Genomic DNA, 25,123 nt, shown 5'->3' on the forward strand with positions numbered 1-25,123 from the left:
GGGTGAGAGGAGGCCGTTGCCATCCTAATTCTGTTTCTTCTGTTCAGATTGTTACAATATTTATAATCAGACTGCTCCAGGTCTCTGAGGGTATGATCGTTGCACCAGCTGAGCTTCTGAGTGCAGGGATGAAACACTAGTGAGGTTTTGTCACCAATAGCAGTTAAATATTTTTATCTAGGTGGACAGAGCACAGAAGGAAGGGAAAGGAGGCATAGGAAGGCTAAATAAACTATATAAAAACTAAGCGGTTGGGAGAAATAGGATCCATGAGAAATAAATAAATAAACAAACTTGAGCTAAATGCCTTATGAAAATTAAAAAGCATCTTTAAAAAAATCACTATTAAGTATAGATGAGGAAATTAGAAAAGAATGGGAGGGGAATCATAAAAATCCAGAAGGCTTCTGAGCTCAGATTGCTTCTAAATGGCTTACTGTTTTCATTCAAAGAAGGCCAAAGTGGAAATTAAATAGACTTTGCATTTTGAGATTGTCATATGCAAGGAGTGCTATCCAGAGAATTCATATTCAAAAGAAAAACCCTTGTCTCTACATAAAAAAAAATCAATGAAGAAAAAATTAGGAAAAAAATCAATGAAGGTGTATATATATATATATGTGAGGTCTGACGATTAAGTTCACGAACTTGTCCTAGGAAAAGGGCTACTTCCCTCATTGCTGAATATCACTATAGTCACCTTGGAAATACTTCCCTTGGGAAGCTGTGCACCAATGCCAGCACCTAGTCCACCCATCACAGCAATTGTGGAGCACATTTTCTGGAATGACGGACAGCGCTGTCGTCACATGGCACACAAAAACACACAACCGCAATAATGAATGCCGCTCAGCAGGACACTGCCACACATCAACATGAACACAGCTGTGAAACACTGACAGACCAAGGCTATGGAACCTTACTGAGCTGTTTCTGCAGTGCTGCCAATGTTAAGTGTACCATTGTCACTCTTTGTATGAAGACAATTCTGATGGTCACTTCAGAAAAAGAGTCCCAAAATTGCTTTGAAGGGTGGACAAGGCTCTGGTGTTGGTGTATAGCCTCCCAAGGGGAGTACTTCGGAGGTAACCATAGTGATATTCAGCAGGAAGGTATGTAGCATTTTTTTTTTCTTTGCAGTTGTTGGCTGGGATTGAACCCGCCGCCTCCAGCATATGGGGCTGGCACCCTACTCCTTTGAGCTACAGGCACTGCCGAGTATGTAGCATTTTTTCTAGGATGAGTTCACAAATTTAATGGTCAGACCTTGTACTTACAGGGTACATGTGTATCATTTTAATCTATCATCTTCTTTAATCTACTTCATCAATTACTAAAACCATTCCTCCCGATGGAATTAGAAAATAGAGCACAAAGAGTAATTGGGACAGAGACCAGATTGAGGAATAGGATGACAGCATCTCCCACGTGGAGGTGTATGTAGGAACGTTTGTGGTACAGACTGTGTCAGTGAACTCGTGTTGGCTGGGAATAATGGAAATCTATTTCCTAGTAGCCTGGGGGCTGGTTGTTTTTTCAGAATAGACTCTTAACTAAGATCATGAAGAAATAACACTGAGGTAAGAATTACAAATCCTATTCAAGTTTTATAGTAATTTTGATACTGATTTACTCTTAATAAACTTCATCAAATCACCCCTCTTCTGTTTGCTTTCATTACGTCTGCTGTAAGCAAATACAGTAAAGTCTCCCTCGCAAAGAGTTTTGGTGCGTACTAACTAAGCATGCACATAAAAGTACTTGGAGATGTTTAAAGCACTATATAGCATGGTATCTGTGAAAGTGATGACTCATGTAGATAAGGACCTTTACAGGCAGACACAGGTGGACTTCAGATGGGTACCAAGGAAGAAGAGGGTTCTCTGAGGGAATAAGGCTTGAGTTGAAAAAACCTCTGACTGTTCAAATCAGAATGGGAAGAATTAAGTACAGTCCAGCTGCAACATTTAGTCAGAGATGAGAATTCTGTGCCAATAGCTAGCACTTTCCTTCCAGGCTTTCAGATGGAGACGACCCTGCCGTGGCAGCAGCAACATGGCAGGTTGCTGGCAGCATGTTCCTGGTACCTGCTTTCCCCTTTACCCCCTCACCCTGTCTGACCCTCAAAACCATGACAATAATTCTGTTATACTGCCTTACCTGTGGCCCTGTTGGGTGACTGTCTGGATCTGACTCTGTCTTGATTAATTTGTTTTGAGGGGATCAGTTGGTGGCAATACCATATCTTTCTCCGCCATTCTTTTTCTGTTCCCCATGAAGAGCCATCGCTTCCTGTGTCTGTACACCTTGACCTCTTCTTGACCTGATAGCAGGGCAGCCTCTTAAGAGGCAAGAGTAATGGTGACAGAGGCCAGACAGAGGAGTAGGATGACTCAATTCCCATTAGAGCTGCACTCACTCTGAATGCATCCATAATCCATAAGAGAGTCTGAGGAAAAGCACAATGAGAACCTTTCAAGACTGATTCAATTAAGTACCTCCCAGGAGAGAGGGAGCACCAACAATGGAAGATTTAATATTGGCTCACTGAAAGATACTTCATCTCATAAATGACCTTTTTGTGTAATGGGCAAGGAAAAAAATTCTGCAGTAACCTTTTGAAAAACTGACATTTGCTTTTTGAAAAAGTACTACCTCTTTCAAATTCTTTAATACCAGTATTCCTAGGAAATTCATTAGCGGGAATGTGAGATTATAAAATGATTGGCTGCCATGTCTAACACCCTTGTTCAGATATACAGCTGCATTCCGGTGTCAGATTATCTGTGTTTATGACCCTAGAGAAGGATCAGAAAGAATAGTGGTTGTAGAGCTTGATGAGGTAGTGTGGGTGCAAATGATTTATTCTTTATTTTATATGTGAATAAATAAATACAATTGCAGCCCCTTTCCAGAAACTGAATTCAGTATTAAACAGCATGAGCTGTTTTCCTTTGTCCTGAAAGTGGCATTGGCATTTTAATAGTGGATCCCCATGTGCACAGCTGCTTTTGAGCCTTTGAGTCTACATAGGGAAATACTGAGAAGTGTCTCTGCGGTAGGATCTCAATGGGGTTAGCAGGTGAAGGTGAGTATTATTGTTGATGTCTTTAGGTGTGATGATGGCTTTATGGTTAGGGGTTTTTTAAAAGATGAAATAACATGGTGTTAGGGATTAGTTTCTAAGGAATCCAGTTAGGCAGGGGGAGAGAAGTATAGGTGAAAAGACATTGACCATGAATTGGTCATTGTTAAAGGTGCCAGAGAGTGCTTAGTGGGGTGGGGGTGGGGATGTTAATACTGTTTTCTGTTTGTGGATATACTGTATTTCAGTTTTTCATTTATAAAAGCTAAAAACCTAAATGTGAAACTTAGTTCTACATACAGATACAGGGCGAGAGACTCAAATTGTGAATTGTTTAACTTAAGATAGAGTCCCCTCTGCAGCAAGTCAGGTTGAGCGTGGAAGGCCAAGCAGTTGCTTATTCTGCTAACAGTTGTTTGCACAGAGCTTGTTAAATCTGAACAAGAGGTGTGAATCAGCTCTGCTTTGCAATTGTTGACGGATGGTGTGAAAAATTTAAATGACAGACAGTGAGGATTATTAAATGATAAAAAAACAGCAGTTTATCAGGAACCAAACAGAAAGTAGTTACTTTATGTTTCTGGGATGTATCTGAATTGTCTCCTTGTTATATAATGAGTGTTTTAACACTGCAGTATGTATACAGTGCTAAGACTATGGAAGGCTTACACAGAAGTTTTAAACAATATCTTAATGTTAACTATCATTCCTTAAAATAGAATTTGAGTATATTAAATAGTCCATTGAAGGATGGAGTACGTGTAAAAGTGAACATTATAGCTTGGAGCTTGCATCCCAGATACTTTAATAGGTGATTGATCCAAGAAAATATCATGATTTTTTAATACCAAATATAAATTATCAAAAAGTCAGGCTCAGGTCTAACCATCAGGGATACAAAATGACTATGATACCCCTGCCCCCAGGGAGCTTGCAGTCTAGTTCTGCCATTGAACAACCAGCTCTGGCCCATAGCAGGTGACTACAAGTTAAACAGAAGTAGAAAATTTTGCAATGGTGGTTATAATAGTTTTGATGAGTTCTGAGCAAGGAAGCAAGCCTGGTTTAACTGAAGAAACGATACTTGAGCTGGACCTTGAAGAATGAATAGGGAGTAAATGGGAAGAAGGGTATCCATCCTCAGGTAACATCTTGAGAAAGGCAGAGAGGAGAAAACAGGGTACAATACGGAATAGAATCTTACCCAGGGAGGAGGTGCTAAGGTTGCTTATGGGGCAAAAGTTGAGAATATTGGAATTTTCCATTAAAATTCCTGAAATAACCATGTATGCAACCAAACGGTCTCACTCTGTGAAAGACAATTAGGGTAAAAACTGAGAAGGGCCAAGGGCACAGGAGATTCCTGTCCCCTATCTCAAGGGCGTTAAGAAGAATGGCAGACGGATTCTCCCTCATTATTTACATTTATTTTGTATTTACTCTTGTTACTTTATGCTGTTATTTAATTTCTTTTTTTATTTTTTTTGGCTGTACTTAAATAGTTGAATCCTTAATTAAATAGTACTGATGCAACTGATTCTACCGTCTACCATGCTGTGAAAAAAATGTGGGGGAAGAGATATGATAAGAAGAATCAAAATTTAGAGGGATGTTCCTTATACTCTCCAGGTCCAATTAAGAGCTGATTTTGAAAAGTGCAGTATGGCAAAAAAGAGCAAGAAAAAAAAATCAGTGCTGTGTTCTTTTCTGGGATATATACATGTTTGCTGCATAGTGAGAGAAGATTCCATGTTTTTTTTCCTTATACATCTGTTTAATAGCACATCACATAACGTTGTTTCACAACAAGCAGAAATAAAAACTAAGCAAGCACAATCTGAAGGAAAATTGGAAAGGAGAGGACTTTACCTTTTTATATATAACTTGAAATTTCTATATTGTTATTTTCAGAACTAGAAAATGTTAATGTCATTCTGATTATAGAAAATTCCTTATATCCTACAAATATTGGAAACCTTACCAGAGTAGAACCTCTCTAAGTGGATCCCCCTAGGGACTGTAACAAACTGGTCAACATACCGAGGTGGTCAACATAAGGAACTAACCCTACTGTACTGACTTGAACACATGGTGCATGTCTGGTTTATGAAAATTAGGTCAATGTAAGGAGGTGGTCAACTATGGAAGTTCTACTGCATTGGCCAAACACTTGACTAGGTAATTGAGAGCAGTGATGAAAAAGGCAAGCGTTGTAGTCCTTCCCATTGTGAAGAGTTTGCTGTAGGAAGGCAGACATCAATCACCTACTTCCAGTGTGGTAAGTGTTATGAAGGCTCATCCACGACCATGAGGATCCGTGCTTTTCTGAGGGTCAGACAGTGATTCCCTGAGGAATGACTTTGGAGCCCCATCTGAAGAATGAGTCTGGGTTAGTGTGGCCACTGGGGGCTCGTGAATCTACTCCGACACTAAGAAAGTGTTCTGAATTTGTTCTCAGTAATAGTCTAATTTGTTAAAATGCACATAGTCTGGATGATCTGGATTACCACTCTCTAATGAAATAATACCGTATGATTTCATTGCTCTCTTTGTCGTTTTGTTTATGATCATTGGAACCGAAGTGTAATTGGGAGTCTGAAGCCTGTGACTGTGACTGCCTAGATAGGAGATGGCAGTGGTTTCAAGTAGAGTGGTGGCAGTGGTGGTGGACAGAGGCTTTCAGAGGAATTTAGGAGATTGACAGGGCAGGTAGCCACGTTGGTTAGGGAAGGCATAGCAAAGGGTAGGAAGGGTGATGCTGCCATTTGGACCTGAATAACGTGTTGAGGGCTCAGATCATCATTAACTATAGTAAGGGGGTGGTGGTTAGCAGAATGGACTGTGGTTAAGCCCTGCATGTGTGCAGATCCTGGCACCATCACTCTGTCTGAATGACTCTGGGCAAATCATCTGCTCACTTTAACCCCAGTTTACTAAGCTACAAAACTGGGGGGGTGAAACCATCACTGGAGCTATGATGATCAGTAACAGGAGAGGCACTAGGAGTGGTGTTATCTGGAAAGGAACAGGGTTGTAGGGAAATAATCAGTTTTGTTCTGAAGGTGCCTCATCAATATCCAGGAGGAGGTGCCAGATGGTTAGTTACACGAGGATGGGACAATTACCTTCTCAAACTCATCCTAGAAAAATTGCTGCATACCTCATTGCCATATATCATTACAGTCACCAGGTAGTCAAGGGGTACTTTGAAGGTGACCTTAGTGATACGCAGCAATGAAGAATGTAGTACTTTTTCTAGGATGAGTTCACAGATTTAATTGTCCAATCTTGTACATGTATATGTGGATTTGAAACATTAAAAAAAAAAGACGAACTTAGCTGGAAAACCAATTAAAGAATCATAAGCATGATTTTACTATATGATTGACCATGGTGGGAACGAGAGCAAAGTTCTTATACAGGGTGTCCATAAAGTTCATGTGCAGTTTACTATGTTAAACTATTTTAAATTGCACAGGAACTTTATGTCCACCCTGTATAAGTAAAATGTTTATTTCAAGGCAGGAGGCCTTAGCTCAGGCCAGCAGGCTATAAAGATGTGTTATAGTCCATATGCAAAGACCATGGGTGTTACTGTGCCGTGTTTGCGGAACAACAACAAAAGCATTGTAAGCATTGGTTCCATGGCACAAAGGACATGTAAACAACAGAAGTCCCAGGGTTGGACAGTTGGCATCTAAAAACATCAGTTTCAGCATAGCATTCACTTCCAGAGACGAGCAGATCATTGGCGGCTCCACAGTTGTTGCAGGCCCAACTTGAGTTAGGACTAAGGAAAAATGTCTGAGCTTTGACCTGACTGTTGTTTGTCTTACTGTGCAGAGGAAAACAATCCCAGTGAACAGTGATAAAAATGCATAGTGTTAGAGTTTCACTGCAGTTTGCTTCAGTTCTGCTTGTGCTGTACTGATCATTTTTTTCAGCATTTTTTTTTATTATCTGGGATTCGTTGAGGGTGCAAAGAATCAGGTTACACTGATTGCATTTTTAGGTAAACTCCCTCTTATAATTGTGAACAGCTTCCAAAGTCACTTTGTATTAACCTAAATGTGATTTTTCACCCCCTTTGCTTCCTCCCATCCTAATAAGTTTATTTTTAGGAGTCTAATGTCCTCATTCTTTTTTCTGTTGTGCATCTAAAGCTTTTGCTAAAAGTAAAGTCTTGGCAGTAAACAGGCCAAAACCAATTATCATGGAATAGCACACTGAAAACTTAGGCCTCTGGGTGTAAATACTGCAGGGAAGTCTGAGGAGCAGCCTTGCCCATCCATACTTGTCTATCAGCATATTCAGCAAGATGCTGAAGTGAGCTTCACCCGCTGCTTGGAATGGGAATGGCTCAAGTATCCCCCATCATCAGCACCTAGGGGATGTGTGTGTGTGTGTACGTGTGTATATATATACATATATATATATTTTTTTTTGAGACAGAGTCTCACTTTGTTACTCTTGATAGAGTGCTATGGCATCATAGCTCACAGCAACCTCAAACTCTTGGGCTCAAGTGATCCTCTGGCCTTAGCCTCCTAAGTAGCTAGGACTACAGGTGTCCACAATGCCTGGCTAGTTTTAGAGATAGGATCTCACTCTTGCTCAGGCTGATTTCTAATTCCTGACATCAGGGATCCACCTGCATCAGCCTTCCAGAGTGCTAGGATTACAGGAGTGAGCCACCAGGCCTGGCCTGCACCCGGTATCTTACAAAGAGTTAGTAAGTGTGTTGCCAGAGCTGCACTCCTAGAGCTTATGCTTTGAAAGGGGAGGCAGTGAGATCTTGGACAAATATCTAACATGAAATAGACAGACAACAAAGGTCAGATCACAGGAAGAAGCCAGACAGACAGAACCACCAGCACCAACACCCTCAGGGAATGGTCTTGGCCCCTTTCTGGAGCAGGAGGAAGATTGACAAACGTGAGGGAGAAGACAGGTGTTGAGTTTGGAGAGGGAGAAGAGGAGTGGACTGGGGACTAGTATGGGCCTGGCTGTGTGGTGTTTAGGTTTTTATTCTAAACTTAAATGAATGTAAATCTTTTAACTTTATATCTTAAAATGTGAACATATATCTTTATTGGTAACCCTTACCTCTTTAAAGAGAGAGAACTATAATGGTGAATTTGAGGTTTATTAGTCTTTTTAAAATCTTCTTTATAGAAGTGTGTGTGTGTCTGTGTTTGTGTGTATGTATCCAGATTATTTTCTGTAAATATTTCACCTACTTATGCTCTGGCCAACTATGTATTTGAGCATTGACTTTTCACTTTATTTTTGATGATACAGTGTCTTTCTTTCTTTCTTTCTTTCTTTTTAATAAAGACAGTCTCACTCTGTTGCCTGGGCTAGAGTGCCCTGGCATCAGCCCAGCTCACAGCAACCTCAAACCATTGGATGCAAGCAATCCTCTTGCCTCAGCCTTACAAGTAGCTAGGACCATAGGCACCCACCACAAGGCTTTGCTAATTTTTTCTACTTTTAGTAGAGACAAGATCTTGTTCTTGTACACACTGGTCTCAAACTCCTGAACTCAAGCAGTCCACTTTCCTCAGCCTCCCAGAGTGCTAGGATTACAGGCATGAGCCTCTGTGCCTGGCCTACTTTGAACATTTTCAGATTCACAGAAAATTTGAAACAAATGCAGTGAATACACTAAAACCCCTCACCTGCACTCACCTGCTGTTCACACCGACAGCGCCTGCTGTGCTTCCTACACGAACTCACACACCCAGATTTGCCACATCGTCTGAAAGTGGGTCACAGATGTCACGACACTTCAGTCCAGCCACTTTAGCGTATATGTATCTAGTTGTGATTTCTATTTATGGAATTATTAATACAGGGGGACATTTTGTCCATGTTTTCATAACCCCATTTATATTTCTTCTGTGGACTGTGTTCATACTCTTTGTCCACTTTCCCCCTGAGCATGTGGTGCTTTTCTCATTCACATCTAGGTAGGGGACATATGAAAACCGCACTCCTGCTAGGCCCTGTTCATTCTGGCAGCCAGTTGTGTATAAGAAATTTCTTCTGTGAGTTGAGGTATGGCCGTGGCCATTGCTGACTCTCAGTGAGAGTCACAGTCTGACATTCAGCCTATTGACTGTAAGCATTTTGTTCAAGATCAGGAACTATGGAAGAACTAATGAAAGGTGAATGGATAAGCACAGTTAAATTCAATGTAAGTAGTAGAAACACAGAGAGTACCTTCAACTGTTAGTTAAATGAGTTGTGAAAATTTATTTTTAGACGAAACCCCATAGGACACCCTGTATGCCATCTTTAAAGTATTGGAAAGTCATTTTTACTAAATAAAACTGCCATCTCTAGAGTCACTACACAAATATGTTTGCAGTGATTTCTGCACAGGAACAACCTATTGCCATCCAACTCCTGAATCTGTGAGCCCTGACCACCTGGCTGGCCTGGGGACTGCTTGAGTCAAATTGTGTTTGTCGTGCTTTCTTCCTCAGGAAAGTGATATATGCAGTCTGAGCTTGCCAGGAAATTGAACACACCAGACAGATTCCCAGCATGGTAGTTACTGGTAGAAAAAGCTTTCAAATCTCAGACCCTGGGTTTTACATGATTTGTGTCATGGCTCTTGTTTTTATGAGTGTAACAGTTAATCCCAGATAAGGCGCAGTATTAAATGCTGCCCTGCATTTGTGCAGGGCCTGCCCTGACCTACAATATAGGCACCTGCAGTGTTCTGGGGACAAGGATCTCTCCTTTTTGTCTGCCCTGTTCCCGCCCTCTCATCCCTGCTCCCCCCTCTCTCTTGCCCTCTTCCTCTTCTTACCATTTCCTCCTTCCCCAAAGACCAGATTTTGAGGTATTGTACCCCTAGTTCCCAGAAGTGCACTCTCTCTCTCATTTCTTGCAAAGTCACAACATAAGAGAGTAGAAGAGAAGTACAGAGGCTGGGCAGTTTTCATGGTTCTTAGGCAGCTATTAAGCTCTAAATATTGGCCACCCTGGAAAAAAGTCCACATGTGGCCAACAAACCCATATTCCAGAGACAAAAGATATACATTTTGCGTATTACAAAACTTAAGTTGACCCTTCTCTATCCTCTCTAGATTCCTTGGATGAATTTAGAGAGCTGTTTGCCTTTGTTCATGTAGAATTTAAAAATCTGTCTTTGGGCTTGGCACCTGTGGCTCAAGTGGCTAGGGTGCCAGCCACATACACCTAAGGTGGCGGGTTCGAATCCAGCCTGGGCCTGCCAAACAACAATGACGGCTGCAACCAAAAAAAATAGCCAGGCGTTGTGGCGGGTGCCTGTGGTCCCAGCTACTTGGGAGGCGGAGGCAGGAGACTCGCTTGAGCCCAGGAGTTGGAGGTTGCTATGAGTTGTGATGCCATGGCACTCTACCCAGGAGGACAGCTTGAGGCTCTGTCTCAAAAAAAAGAAAAACAAAAAAACTGTCTTTGGAGTAAGAAATATATCAGCCCATCCAGGTAAGCAGGTGCTTCCCCCATAGTTGTGCCCTCCTCTTCCCCAGCCACCTGTCTTGGTGTTCCCAAGGAACAACATGCTCACTGGGGGCTGCCCCCACCCTTTCCTTGACAGTCCAGGCAGAAGGAGGGGAGCATTTGGGTCGTCTCACTGCTTCCAGTCACTTCTCTCCTGGAGCAGGAAGATGGGACTTCACAGGGAATGGTATCTGGCCAAGAGAAGCTGCAGCCCCTCTGGGGCTCTGAGATTCTCTGGAAATCCATTTGGCTCTGCAGAAGTCTATTGTACTCTTTGACCAAGTTAAGACCTATATTGGCTTTTATTAACACTTGGGTGTATACTATCATTCTCATGTGGTTTCCTCAAACTTTAAAAAATAGCTAATATTTATGTGATACATACATGCTTATTATAAATACTATAGAAATTTTGTAGAATGTACAAAACCAAAAGAAAAAGAAATCACCATCCCATAACCCTGAAATAACCACTGTTCATGGTTTGATGTCTTTGTTGCTCATGTTTTATATGCTTAGAATTACATATTTTTTCTCTACCAAAATGAGATCATCCTGCACATACTGTCTTACACCTTTGCTTTTCTCATTTAACATTTTACTCTGAGCATTTTCCCATTTCATTAAATATCTTTCTATACCATAATTTTTTGGCTACAGAGTGTTCTACCATATTAAAAGGTCATTATTTATCAGTGCCTTATTTTTGGACATTAGTTAGACTATCACTAGGGATTTGGTGTTATAATTAATCCTGAAGCCAATATCTTCACAAATGGATAAACCTGTTCACAAATCCCCAATTACTTCCTTAGGCCAAATGTTTGGGAAGAGAATCCTAGGCTCAATAGATGTGTACATTGTGGTTCATATAGTAATGTTATCAGCAAAATGAAATATACCACTTTATATTCCAGCCCCAGCTCCTCACCTGGAGTTCTTTATGAATTCCCACAGTTCCCAGCAGTGTTGGGCTTACGGTACAAACTTAAGCTTAAAAATAAAGGTAATTCCACTTAACTTTCTTGATTATCAAATAACGAAGCTCCTCTTGCCACCTTCACTTGCTTACACGTTATAGATGCAAAAGATAGGTACGATCACTGAGCTAAAGGTTAGTGGTGGCAATAACTCTGGCCAAAAGTCTTGTTAACTTGAAGTGAATTTGTTTTTCCCTTTTAGTTCTTACTTTAAAATTATTACTCCAGCGGGTTTTGTGGGTAGACATGAATGGATTGTACAGTGATGAAGTCAGGGCTTTTGGTGTACCCATCACCCGAATAGTGTACATTGCACCCAGTGGGTAATTTTTTATCCCTCCCTCAAAATGGATTCTAAATGTCAACACAAGTGAGGTTACAGCAGTGAGTATCTAGACGAAATGTCTTGCTTACCACGATACTAACAACTGGTTGTGATAGATGAGTTGATGACTTTTCCTAAAGAGAAAGGGACTAAGAAGGTGGTGTAGGGTGTGGTCTGTATCAGGTACTTCGTCATTGCCCTAGTAAGGTACTAGAGGACAGAGCATGATTGAGTAATAGGGAAGTAGGTGCAGACTCTGCTGGGAGAACCAGTGCTGTCAGCAAATCAAGCTTTGTTCTTAGCTGGGCACGGTGGCTCACGCCTGTAATCTTAGCACTCTGGGAGGTAGGTGAGCTTAAGGTAGGTGATCACCTGAGCTTTAAGAGTTGAGACCAGACTGAGCAAGGCAAGACCTCATCTCTATCAAAAATAGAAAAACTAGCCTAGTATTGTGGCAGGCACCTACAGCCCCAGCTACTTGGGAGACTGAGACAGAAGATTGCTTGAGCCCAAGAATTTGAGGTTACTGTGATATATGACACCAGGGCACTCAACTACAGAGCAACTGAGTGAGACTGTCTCAAAAAAAAAAAAAAAAAAAAAAATCTCATTCTTCCTATTCAACCTTCTCTCTCACTTCTCCACACTTCTCTGGAGTACTTGTTCCCATGAACTGTAATCACTGGGCAGTCTTTTTAAAGAGCAGTTATGTTTCTCAAAGACATTTCTCTGTCTCACTTTAATTTTTAAGACCCTCTTGCCAAGATCTCTGCAGGGTCCTCTAACCAGCATCCACACATCCCCTTCTGCTAATGGAAACCATCCCAAACAGAGTTTCCCTAAGTGTCTTCCTAAATCAAGGCCTTAATCTAGTCCTCTCACCAAAGGTTCCCAAATTGTCCAGGATTTCCCTTGTTTCCCACATCAGTTCAAACTTCTCTTCTCAGCAAGAAAGACCTTCCACAAAATGATGCCAAACAGCACTCCTTTCACTGCTGCCTTCCAGTACCCTGTCGAGCCATTCACGATGTCTGATGTGTATCCTGGGCTTTGCAGACTACAGTTACCTTTGCTCAAAATGTTCCCTGGCGCATTTATTATATTTAGAACATTCTACCTTCATTACCAATGGCTTGATTCTCTCATACTTATTTGTAAAATCTTTAATTATAGATACAAAGTATTATCTATCTTAAAATTCTTCTCAGGAATATGGTTGCACTGGTGGGGGAGAGAGAACTGAAATGTCATCTTAATTTTAGAAGATGTCATTTTTTGTATTTAATATACCAGTCATAGGGAGAAAAAAAAACTTAAGAATATTGATTGTGCCTGTCACAGTGGTACATACCTTAGTCCCAGCTACTTTGGAGGCTGAAGCAGGAGGATCACTTGAGCTGGAGAAGTTTGAGACTAGCCATGGCAACATAGAAAGAACTCATCTTTTAGAAACTATACTCACACACACACATATATACATATATATACACATACATACAAGCACATTTACTGTTTGACACTGGATTGTGTCCAGTGGCATCCAGCTATATAGTCCATATCTCAAACTTTGGACATAGATTGAAAATTAAAAAGAACAATGTCATAGAACTTGTTGCAGATAGCTTCCAGCTTTGTTGGATTAAACAGGGACATGAGCTAAGGCAGTGGACTCCCCCATCTACTACCATCATCATGCCTAGCCTAGACCTTGTGTATTTGTATTCCTGACTGCCTGGTTACACAAGGAAGGGAGTGATTGGGGTGTGAACAGAGAACTTAGCACGCAGCTACAGCATACCTAACAGGAGGGCTTAATAAGCAATCCTAGAGTCTAATAAGCCACTAGAGTCTGATTTCAATGGCCTGCTGCTGAACGCTAAGGGTTGTGCACACCATTCCAGCATGCTTGGGACCCAGAATTCTGCAGAGTTTGCTCAAGGCCTGACATCCTTTGGTTTCTTCCTAAAGACAGGGTTTTATACTTTTTCCACCTTGTTTCTATTTCTTATCCTCATATATCTACACTTGGTCTGAGCCAAAAGGCTGAGAATCGATGTCTCATATATATAGCAGTAAAATAACAAAACCAAACCTTTCGTCAGGTTTCCTTGGCCTTGACTGTTGGTGCAAATTCAGAGAGATAAACATGACTCCCTTGAGAGGAATGTGTCTGCCCATAAGGGATGTCTTAGACATGGAGGAAATGATCAGAATAAGTGAAATTGTAGGTAAATCGGAAAACATAAGAATTCATAAAGCCGTTGACGTTAGAATTTAAGAAACTTTTAGGAATCATGTTAGGCTTTTATTTTATAGATGAAGAAGCTTCAACTTAGGAAAAAACCAAAGATTCACATCCTAGAACAAGTGAAGGCAAGAATGGAGCCTGGAAAGGAGGCGTTTTGACTTCCAGCTCAGTTGTCATGCTCAGTGCTGCCCCTTCTTTTGAGTAAGCTCCCTTCCCACCCACACTCCAGGCACATCCATCATACTCCACAGCAGTTATCCCAGTAGTTAACATTATTTCAATTCTTTTTAACCAGAATGCTATGATTATGTTTTTGTGGATCGATTGACTTGTTATTCAATCCGTACAGTTTGGTGTGTGTTATTTTTCTTTCAAACTTGTAAAGCCGACAAGAGCACATTTTTCTTAGCTAAAATCCCTGCATTCACTCTTTCACTCTCCCAGGGCTTTTTATTTCTTTTTGTTTGTTTCCCTTGATTTTGAGCATCTTACAAGTCAATTTCATCAACTCTGTCTTACTCTGGGGAGTCATTTCTTTGTTAAAAACATGTTTATTGTGTCTCTCTTGTCAACCAAAAGCTAATAAAGATAATATGGTGCAGAATATCCCTCAAGACTGCAGGCCTCTGATACGTTTTTCTCTTTCCAGCAGCACTTCCAGGATTTTCAGCGTATGCCAAGCTTTACTACTTCAACTGACTTAATTGATTAGACCCAGAAACGTCAAAGCTAAAACAAAGAGCCAGAGTTCCAAATGGGTCCAAATTTAGCTGTATGTCCCCTCACCCCTACAAAAACATACCATGCGTATCCCCAAGGCAAGGGAAAAGAAGAAAAAGACAAGGAAGCCCATAACATTTTAGGAGGATTTTCCTCCTGCCCTTGGGCCTAGGAGATCTCAGTCTGCCATTGGTCATCCTGGGACTGGCCCCGCCAATGGATGTGAGCAGAAAGCAGCCCTTCAAGGGAGGAGCGTGCAAGTTTAGGAAGGTTTCAGAGCCTGTTCTTCCATCCTGCCCCTACGAGGATGGGAGGATGGTGTTAGACTCTTTTAGAAAACCTTTGGAAGAGTAAATCTCTGGAATGTTAGTTTCTCTTAGATTTCTACCAGCCTAGCAGGAGTCAGCCTTACTTGACCTTTTCCTCAAGTAAAGGCTATTTGGAGGTATGGACTTCAACCCTTTCACAGAGAAAAGCAAAGCAAAAGGCACAGGGCCGGCGTTCCCACTTTTTGAGCTGAATTTACAAAGAGATCTGTGATTCTGTAGCTTAAAACTTTCATATTTCTGACAGGATAATAGCAAAAGGCATCTTATGATTTTCAGTAACAGAGATAATTCTATTGGGATTTAAATGCTGAGGGGGTGGACTAAAGTGTGGAAACCAGTTAAGCCCAAATAGGTCATTTTAAGCAGGAAAGGCCTGGTACACATAGACAAGGTCAGATAATTAAGTCTGAGAACTCATCCTAGAAAAAGTGGTGCATAACTCATTGCTGAAGGCCCCTACGGTCACTTATTTCAAAGGCTGCGGTGAGCTATGATGACATCACTGACTCTAGGCAAGGCAACAGAACAAGACCTTGTCTCAAAAAAATAAAATCTCCATGCCTCAAAATGAAGCCTTGAGTCTGTTTCCCAGAGAAATAATCCTGGTTCTCTTTAGAATTTCACACAGCTGTAATTATTGTTGTTCGTAGAGATCATTCCAGAAACATGCAACTCAGGGCTCATATAGAGCTCTTTGGGGAGAAGGCATGGAGCCAAACTGGTGACTGCTTGCCACGGCCAGGGGCCATGGTCTCATCAGAAACATTCACCTGTTACACATATCTAGTGTGAGATCAGCTGGTCTGTCTTCAGCATCACCATCACCAAGATGTGTGCCTAGCTGTATGTCCATAGTGAATTTTAAACTAAGATCCATAGGGCTGAAAGGGAGACTGCTCATCTAAGTTTACATATTGAACAGAATTCATTTAAACACTCACTTGGGAGTTGTGGTAAGAATGAAAAAATTGAGATTGGCAATTTGGGGGAATAAGATACCAATGGGGATGTTTCTGCACAGAGCTTTGTGACATCCTTAAGGGGAAAGCAGGGTGCTTTAAGTCACATTGCTTTTTAGAATGTGAATGCCTGCAGCCTTAAATAGCTTATTAAAAGGAGACCATACTTTTTTTCTTTGCTTAACAAAAATGGTTGTAAACTTTTCTGGATGAATGTATGCGTACCCTCCATGTCCTATATGACATTTCTATTGTGATTAATTTTAAGATGAAGAATGAGTGAAAGTAACTGCAGGACATAGCCACGTTGTTACACAATCTTATGATTCATTAAAGTCACCCACTGAGGCTAAGCCATTGGGATGGTAACAGCTGCACATTGCTAGTGAATTGCATGGGACCCAGCTTTGCCCTGTAGGCACCCGTGTTTGTCAAGAATCAGGCAAGAAGAAAAAAGCCCAGATTGGAGCTTTTATTGTTGCATTATTTGACAAAATTTTTAGAGGGGAGCGTGTACTGTGGAGACCAAGCATTTTTCATGCTGGGACTCACCAGGGTATCTGTTCCTTCTGCTCCCATCTCCTCTACCATTTGAGTTTAAGCAGAGGTAGAGATTTGATGCTGTAGGGCAGGTGTCCTCAAACTACGGCCCGCAGGCCACATGCGCCCACCGAGGACATTTATCCGGCCCACCGGGGGTTTTTGCCGCCACTGCCTATCCTGCTTAGCAGCCGACTTGTCCCAGGGCCCACAGTCCGGCCCTCCAATGGTCTGAGGGACAGTGAACTGGCCCCTGTTTAAAAAGTTCGAGGACCCTTGCTGTAGAGTAACTATTATTTAGAGAAAAAAATTTTGTTTTTTTGGAAACCATATGTTGAATACAGATAATCTTGGAGGAAAAACACTGATATCATGGTAATTATTCAAACATAAATATGCAAATTGGCAGGGTACATGTCTGTTTTGTTTGACCCACAAGAGCACTTTCTTCCATTTTGAGATACAATTCACATATAGTATTGTACACAGATCTATACAGCTTGATCAGCTTTTACATTTGTACCTATTTAGATGTGTGTAGCCCGTGTAATCATCACCCAGATTAAGATATGGAAGTTTCCGGTGTCCCTCAACCCTCCTCCTGGTCATTCCTCCCGCAGAGACAACCACTCTCTGAGCTTTGTCACCACAGATGTGTAATGGCATCATTACAGTACATAGTTCACTCAAAAATCATAATTTCCTCAACAGTAACATTCTGGGGCCAGACGTTGGCTCTCGCCTGGGTTTTCTGTGTTCAGAGTTCAGATGTTCTCTCTCCTCTTCCCTGGTCTAAATTCCTGATATGTTGTTTTTCTTACCAAGCTTTCCACTGAGAGGGATATCCATTTGGTGCACTGATGGTATTTCTCCAAGTCAATTTTTAGAGACATCCTTTTACTTTGAGGCAGCATCTCAACAGTAATCAGAGGTGCCACTGACTGTCATGGCAAAGCCTGTGAATTCAGATGCAGTTTCAGAAATTAACGTGACTGCCATCCTGCCAGCAAGTGCTCTCACTCCCTGTTCCAATTAAGCCAAGCAGGAGCACCAGTGCTAGCTGCCTAATGATGAAAAGGTTCTCAGCCTATAACCCAACTAAGCCTAATTTATAATGAATAGCACAATGCATTAGTCATTGCTATTTATACAGGGCCACTTTCCGTTCAAATGAAACTAAAACTAAGTGCATTCATTGTACTCTTAATAATTTTTATTAAAAAAAAATGCTTTCAATACTGATTCCAAGGCATCGGTTCAAAATGATGTCTTTCAATTGTCAGTTCTTTCCCAGGGAAAACCTTACAAAATTAAGGACCCACTATGGCTCCCTATAGGTGTAAGCCTAAATCTCACTCATATTCTCACTGCCACTGTGCTGTGCATATGGCTTGTACTCACCTAATGTTTCTGGAGTTGAATGTATATATACCCAAAAGATAGACATTGAAAGAGATATTTGTACACCCATGCTCATAGCTGCAGCATTTGTGATAGCCAGAAGGTGGAAGCAACCCATGTGTCTATCAATGGATGAATAGCTACAAAAAATGTGGTATATACTTCTTATTGAGCCTTATAAAGGAGGAAAATTGTGGCACATGCTACAACATGGGTGAACCTTAAGGACATCAAGTAGCCAGTCACAAAAGGACAGAAACACTGTCTGAGTCTATTTACATGAAGTCCCTAAAGTAATCAGTTCATAGAGCTGGAAAGCAGAATGGTAGATACCAGGGCTAGATGGAATGGGGAGTTATTGTTCAATGGGTACATAGTTTCAGTTTTGTAAGATAAAAAGTTTCTAAAGATGGATGGTGGTGATGGTAGCGCAACAGTGTGAACTCAGTGCCCCTGAACTGTACACCTAAAAATAGTTAAGATGGTAATTTTGTGTTATATGTATTTTGCTACAATTTTTTAAAAGGTGATTAGGGGCAAGTATACTATTTGAGCTAGAAGCACCACGAAAGTCATGCTCCTGGGGCGTTATTCCGGGGCTGACTTCTCAGTACCTGCGAGGCTTTCAGACCACACTTCCAAAGGGAGCAGTTAAGACCCATCGTTGACCTTGTGCTTCTGGGCAGTAACTAGAGTTCCTTTGAAAGTAAAATGAAATGCTTTGTTCAATAATTACTTTCTTCTTTTCCTTAGGGTGTTAAATACCACGTTATTTGAAAGCTGGGAGATCATTGGACCTTTCCCTTCCTGGTGGGTTTTTAACCTGCTGCTGATGCTAGTACAAGGGATGAACTGCTTCTGGTCTTACTTGATCATAAAAATAGCCTGCAAAGCTGTTTCAAGAGGCAAGGTAAGCGGCAACTCGCTTTTTTTAAGGTGTCTCAGAAAAAAAAAAAAAAATTAGGGGGAGGGTTTCTGTAGATCAGCTATTTGTCAATACCAGTTTTGATGAAATCTGAAATATTTTTTCAAAATTGAGCAAACCCACTCAGAAACACAAACCCAATTTTCGTGCTTGTCTCTTAAGCATCGCTGCGCTGCTGCTGCCCCACGATCGGCATTTGTAATTTCAGACTGAATGATGATGTGTAACTCCTTGCGTTCTTTCTTCCCCTCTGTCCCCCTTGTTCCTTCTCTGATTATACAGAAAAGAAATTTAATGAGAAGAGGTGCTTGGTGCAATGTACCTGTTTAAACCAACCTTTCTCTCCAATGAAAGAATAAATCCATTTATGACTTCTCCAGCGAAATTTAGTTTATATCTTTTTGGTTAAAAACAGACCCATAAGCTGATTCCCATAAAGCTTCCTGAGCCTCAGCACCTCAGTGTAGAGCAGTGACTTTTCCAGATCGTTCTCTGTGACATTTTCTCATTTATTCTCTTCCTTCTGCCACCCCGGAAGGCTGGGAAGTGGAACCCCTTACATGTAAGTTTCTCACGCTTGCTGTCCCTGTCCTGGGTGCCGCCTGCCTGTTGGAGGGGCACACAGATGCTTCTGTTGCTGTGTGTATTGTTCTGTCTGAGCTATTGATTGACACTGACTAGGGTTCGTGTGAGGTGTCATTTCCATTAGCTGCAAGGGGTACTAGGAGCGGCTGTGTTAGCGCCCTTTTGTGTAAGCTTGTATTCTGCTAAATTTTGCATGACCTAACAGAGAAGAGGCATTTCTTTGATTGGTGTTTAACTTGTTGGCTACAAGACAGAAATAGACCAAAGTGAAGTAGGAGAAATAGAACTAGCGGGGGACCTGGGAGAGGGTCAGCCCAGCGCAGAACGGAGGCCTGGGCCTCAGCTGTTTGCCTGATCTGCCTGGGGCCACAGGGAAGTCTTGACCACTTCATCTTCATCAAGGTCAGCAGAACCGGCCTCTTCCACAGCAGAGCTCAGGCCATCTCGTCTTGATCTACAAAGCTGATTCTCGGTGTCAGCTCCAATATAAATTCTACATGTTTTGATCAGTTCACTGATTAGAAGATAAAGTTCATTTTTCTCTATGACCTCTCACTCTGTAAAATGAACATATATTTTCTATTAAAGTTTTTTCCTGTCTTCATTTGGCTACAAATTAAATCAGCATGCACAATGCCATCAGTATAAACTAAAGATACAAGGACAGCGTCACCTTCCTTATGTTCTTAGCGCACGGCTGTGTCTATCGGACATGCAGTCTTCTCTTCAACTCATTCCTTCTTTATGAAGAGATAATCATTAATTTCACTACAGATCTCAGGCTTCAGGATATCTAAACTGCTCTCCCCCACTTGGGACAATAAGGTTCCTCATAGCAATGGGTTTCTTCCTGCAGGTTATTTAGATATAGTCTGAATTCCTTTCTTTGACGGTAACATGAGGGTAGATTTTGCCAAGTGCAATGTAAAATAATCTTACTAAGCATGCACGTGTAAACTAATTACTCTCTGAAACTGGGGTTTCCTAGGAGCAGCTTCGTTGGTGACTAACGGACTTAGAAACACAGTGGAGCTTCACTGTAACACTGCCTTTTTGACCCATGATTTTTAAGTTAAAGTTTTTTGCCATCTAGTCATTTTGGTGTCTCAGTATTGAAATGTTTTTGGAGATGATCTATGTGGGCTCAGTCTCATGTCATGGGGCATTGGAGGGAGGTTCATTTTTTACGATATTTGTTCCCCTACTACTTGAAATGGAGTGATAATTCTCAGCTTTTACTTTCTCCCATCCCCGTCCCCACCCACCCAAGAGAGGTGGCCCCTGCTCCCACAGTGACATTGGCTTCTCATGTCCAGGTGGGGTTCAGGATTCTCAAGTCAAAGTGTGGTGGTGGCATACAGATTGGGGAAATTTCCATAAAGCCAGGTCCCCTTTGCTACCCGCTTAAAAAGCAAATAATGCTCTTATGAATCCCAAGACCTGCTGGGCAAAAAATGTGCTCACCACAATTTAGACTTATAGAGTAGGAAGTGTTTATTTTAAAAGCAATAGCAGATTTTCCTAATTATCCTAAAAATTACTTTCTTGCTAGACGGTAGGATTTTTTTTTTCATTCTTTATGGTAATGTGTGGATTTATATCCGGGTTCCTGCTTTGCCATCCTCATTACTTGATTAAATTGGATGGAGTAGAAACTTGGGAGCGATGAGAGTCAAGTCCTGATCACCCAGTCAGTGGATTTTTCTCAGAAAATATTTCTAGCTAGACCTCACCTTGCAAGGTCTTAAAATGCCTCCTGCTGCCGTTGGTATATGTGACATATAAAACAAGATCCCTAACTAATTTTAGCAGACATAAAAGAAAAACAAATTAAGTCATAACACAATGCATTACAGAGCCAAACAGGAAGGATTTCGTTAGTGTTCTGAGCTGGTGGAAGTGTCCGTTAGTGTGGTGACAGCTGATTCTAAGTGTTCTTGAGGAGGATGTGCCCACAGTGAGCACAGATTCGTTTGTACCAGATTCCTGTGCTACAGGATGTCACCTTCTGGGTCAGAATCAGATGCATGGTCTAGTACGTTCTCAGCATCTAAGGTACCATAGAGAGTTCTGGTCCAGTCCTCTGTGATGCCCAAACCCACCCACCCACATTCCTTCATAACTGACTGTCACCCAAACTGTACCCCTTCAGTGAGAGGAAGCTCACTACTCTGGCCAGATCTTGTGCTCTGTTTTTTCAGCACTTGGATCTGTTTCCCTTCATGTATGACTGCATGTGCTTCTGAGCGTGCTGTGCCTTGATGATTTCTGAGGAGCCAGTTACACTCACTTTCTTGTATTCCACAGGTGTCCAAGGATGACCGAAGTGATATTGAGTCCAGCTCAGATGAGGAGGACTCAGAGCCTCCAGGGAAGAACCCCCACACTGCGACAACCACCAATGGCACCAGTGGTACCAACGGTTATCTCCTGACTGGCCCCTGCTCTGTGGATGATTGATTCCCCCAAACGACAAGTCCCGAACAAAGTGAACTGTTTGTTCCTGGAAGTATTTAATAAATTGCCAATGCAGTTGCTTTCATAATATCTCAGCACCCGAAACAAAATCAAAGCATTTTGAATAGTGCACTGCCATGTGTCCTGTCTGTGAATGAAGAAGAATTACCATTCTATGTAGGCATGCTGTATGTAACTGACACAAGGGAACAGTATTTGCATTTGTACTGTCTTAGCATATTATTTATTTTTTGTATTTGTTTGTAAATCTATGGACAACAGAGAGTTTCCTCACTCCTTTTCCTCTCTGGGTTCGTGACAGTGAAGGAGATGCTTCATCTGCGTCTGGCCCTTTCTCTTGCTGTGGTCCCATGTGCCGTGCCTGAGCATCAGCTTAATTTGTCACTTAGTATAAGCAAAGCCCAGTGCAGAATTCTCGCACAGCTCTGAATAGGTTTGCTTTCTTTGTGTCCCTGTGCCCATTTTGAAATGGCCTGTGTAGTTCCAGCGACTGTTTAAAAAGGATGAGCTAGGTTTCTAATTGTCATTCTTCATGGTCAATTAGCAGTTCAAATTAAAGACGACGGTCATTGGAGGACTTTTAAAAAGTTGTTTTGTCTTAAGTTACTTTGGAATAGACTTCATTTCTTGTGCACACAGCCAAGTGAGTGCACTCTCACTTCTCAGGTAGTGTGATAGTGGGTTCTCAGTGAGTGTGATGGGAGGTAACCTTGCAGGTTACAGAGTTGTTTCTCTCTCTAATGATGAGGTCAGTGCACTGACTCTGAAGAAGGACGTTTGCTTAAGCTCATAGTAACAAAGAAATCACTTGTAGTACTGGGGATGTGTCCGGTGTTCTGGGAATAGCATAAATAGAGTAACTGATTTCAACCAGGTCTTGCCACTCCCCCTGTAATTAGCACAGTTTCCTGTCACGTGACTACAGAAAGAAGATGAGTGAGTATATTTGGGGATAAGAAAAAAGGAGTCTTCCAAGAGTTGGCAAAGATCACCTCCAGGGCAAAGCACTTTATTGCCACCAACTTTTAAGGAAAGCCCTATCTAGTGTTAGATCTTGTTTTTATTTTGCTACACAAAATAAAGCCGATGGGAGAACAACTGTTTTTCCTTTTGCTTTCCTCCTTAAACGTTACCCAAGATGAGTTTCTTACGAGGAGAAACAGTATCATTGCACTCCAAGGCTTCTTGGAAGACTTGCTTCATTTCCAGGAATGTGTTTTCACATGCAGCTATTTCCAGAAAAACAGAAATTCCATTGAGCAGTGATAACAACTGAAATTAGGACTATCACTGGCGTTTCCATAAAGAAAGGCTCTTGGATGGATGGCAGTGTTACTTAGGTACAGAAAACCATACGTAAGCCAAAGATTTTTATCTCTTCTAGCTTTCAGTAAGAGCAAATAAAAAGGGATTGCAGATACTTATTTCATAAATCAAAGAGACCACTATCGAAAACAAGAGTCCAAGACAAAAATGCAGTAATACAAATGTGAGAATCGGGGTACAGCGAAGACAACTGCCAAATACTAGAGATGGCCCATCCTGTCCGAGCCATTCACGTTCAGTCTGATTTTGTGAAAAAAAAGTAAAGCTTTGTGCCCACGATTTGCAAAACTGTGAGATAATAGTTAAAAGAATGCTCCCAACAAAACCTTCTCACTATACTATTATCTCCCTCCGCCCCACCTATTTATGAGATAGCATGTGTCTGGTTTGATCCTTAGTAATAATTGAAGAGTCTTGGAAATATGTCTACTTGTTTATTGAGAAAACAGTGCAACTAATTCGGCTTGTAGGGCCTTACTATTTTATTTCACAAAACAGGCATGTAATTTGTAGATGGCTAATTTTGTAAAATCAATCAGAAAATGCCAAAAAGACTTAGTCATCAGAACTTGTCTGGGGCAAGCTTTCAAGATAGACGAAAGCAGCCGGAGAACCAGAGTGCTCAAGTGACACTAGGGTAGAAGAAGAATTTCAAGAAGATCAACTTAAAGGTTTAGATAACTTGTATACAAGGAAGTAAATGGAGTCTGTTCTGAGCAAAGGCAGATCTAAATAATCTTTTGTTTTTCCCAGAAGTCACTCAGAAAGAGGACTGGGAACACTCAGAGCCTCTCTAACTGATAGCATTTACTTAACACCGCCCTCTACATATCTACAGATTTTTATTTCATTTTACATTTTAGGACAAAGGTTTTTTGTTATTCAAAATTGGGTTTGTAGGCCTTTCATAGTTTAGGATAATCAGTTTCTGCCTCCAGCTTTTCTGTGATGGGCTGATAGGCCTGAGAGAGAAAAACATACATCACCGCACCTTCCCAAGTGCCAGGCCGTAGTTTTGGAAGTGTATTTTGTAAATCCATCTATAGATTAGAGGGAGTGTTGTTTCTCATTAATTAACTTAGCCTGTGTTCACGTCTCCTCCCACCTCATCACAGTCAAACCTTCACAGGATACAGAAGGCTATGTAGAAAGGACTCTAGAAACAATAATATTTTATTCTCCAATGTCATAGCATTTTCTAGATCGCTTAGTAAGGGAAAAAGTAGAAAATCAAGTAGAATTTGGCCTCAGGTCAATACATGATATAAAAATGTGTGATCTATGTATATGAATGTGTCTCTAAAAATATGAGAAAGCGAAAACATCACTGACTCATCTTTATCCATATTCTTTTCATAAAAACCATCCACCACGTACAGTAGAAACTCCCCTCCTCCTTCATCAACCCTATTTGTGTCCCCACACAGCTGAGAGTGGTAGAATCTTTTCAGCCTCCTAAGCTAAATACGGCATAGTGCAGGTCACAGAGCTTCTAGGGTCAGCATATAAGCCAAATACAGTTTACATTTCCAAGTTCAGTTCTATGGATATTGAGAGTAGGAGAACAACTATCAGTATTTTGGATTATTTAAGGGTATGTTGTAAAAATGAACATGATTGCCAGTTCACCCCAGGATTTTATTAACATCCTACCCCTGACAGTCTGCTATACAGATGATGTCCTTATGGAGATGAATAAAGCAGAAATGTAGGCAAAAAGCAAGC

The 25,123-nt window shown here is 41.3% G+C and overlaps 1 protein-coding gene across 1 annotated transcript in view; it reads left to right on the forward strand.

The window, feature by feature from the left end:
* Positions 1-22,647, forward strand: part of CERS6 (ceramide synthase 6) — a 302,263-nt gene extending 279,616 nt beyond the window's left edge. Inside the window, exons 9-10 of the mRNA XM_003795162.3 lie at positions 18,838-18,994; positions 21,902-22,647. Coding sequence (XP_003795210.1) covers positions 18,838-18,994; positions 21,902-22,054 — 310 coding nt within the window. The 3' untranslated portion in view covers positions 22,055-22,647. The remainder of the gene's footprint in view (positions 1-18,837; positions 18,995-21,901) is intronic.
* Positions 22,648-25,123: the final 2,476 nt, after the last annotated feature.

The sequence above is a fragment of the Otolemur garnettii genome, unplaced genomic scaffold, assembly GCF_000181295.1.
Source record: "Otolemur garnettii isolate 467f Iridium unplaced genomic scaffold, OtoGar3 scaffold00090, whole genome shotgun sequence".
Taxonomy (NCBI): domain Eukaryota; kingdom Metazoa; phylum Chordata; class Mammalia; order Primates; family Galagidae; genus Otolemur; species Otolemur garnettii.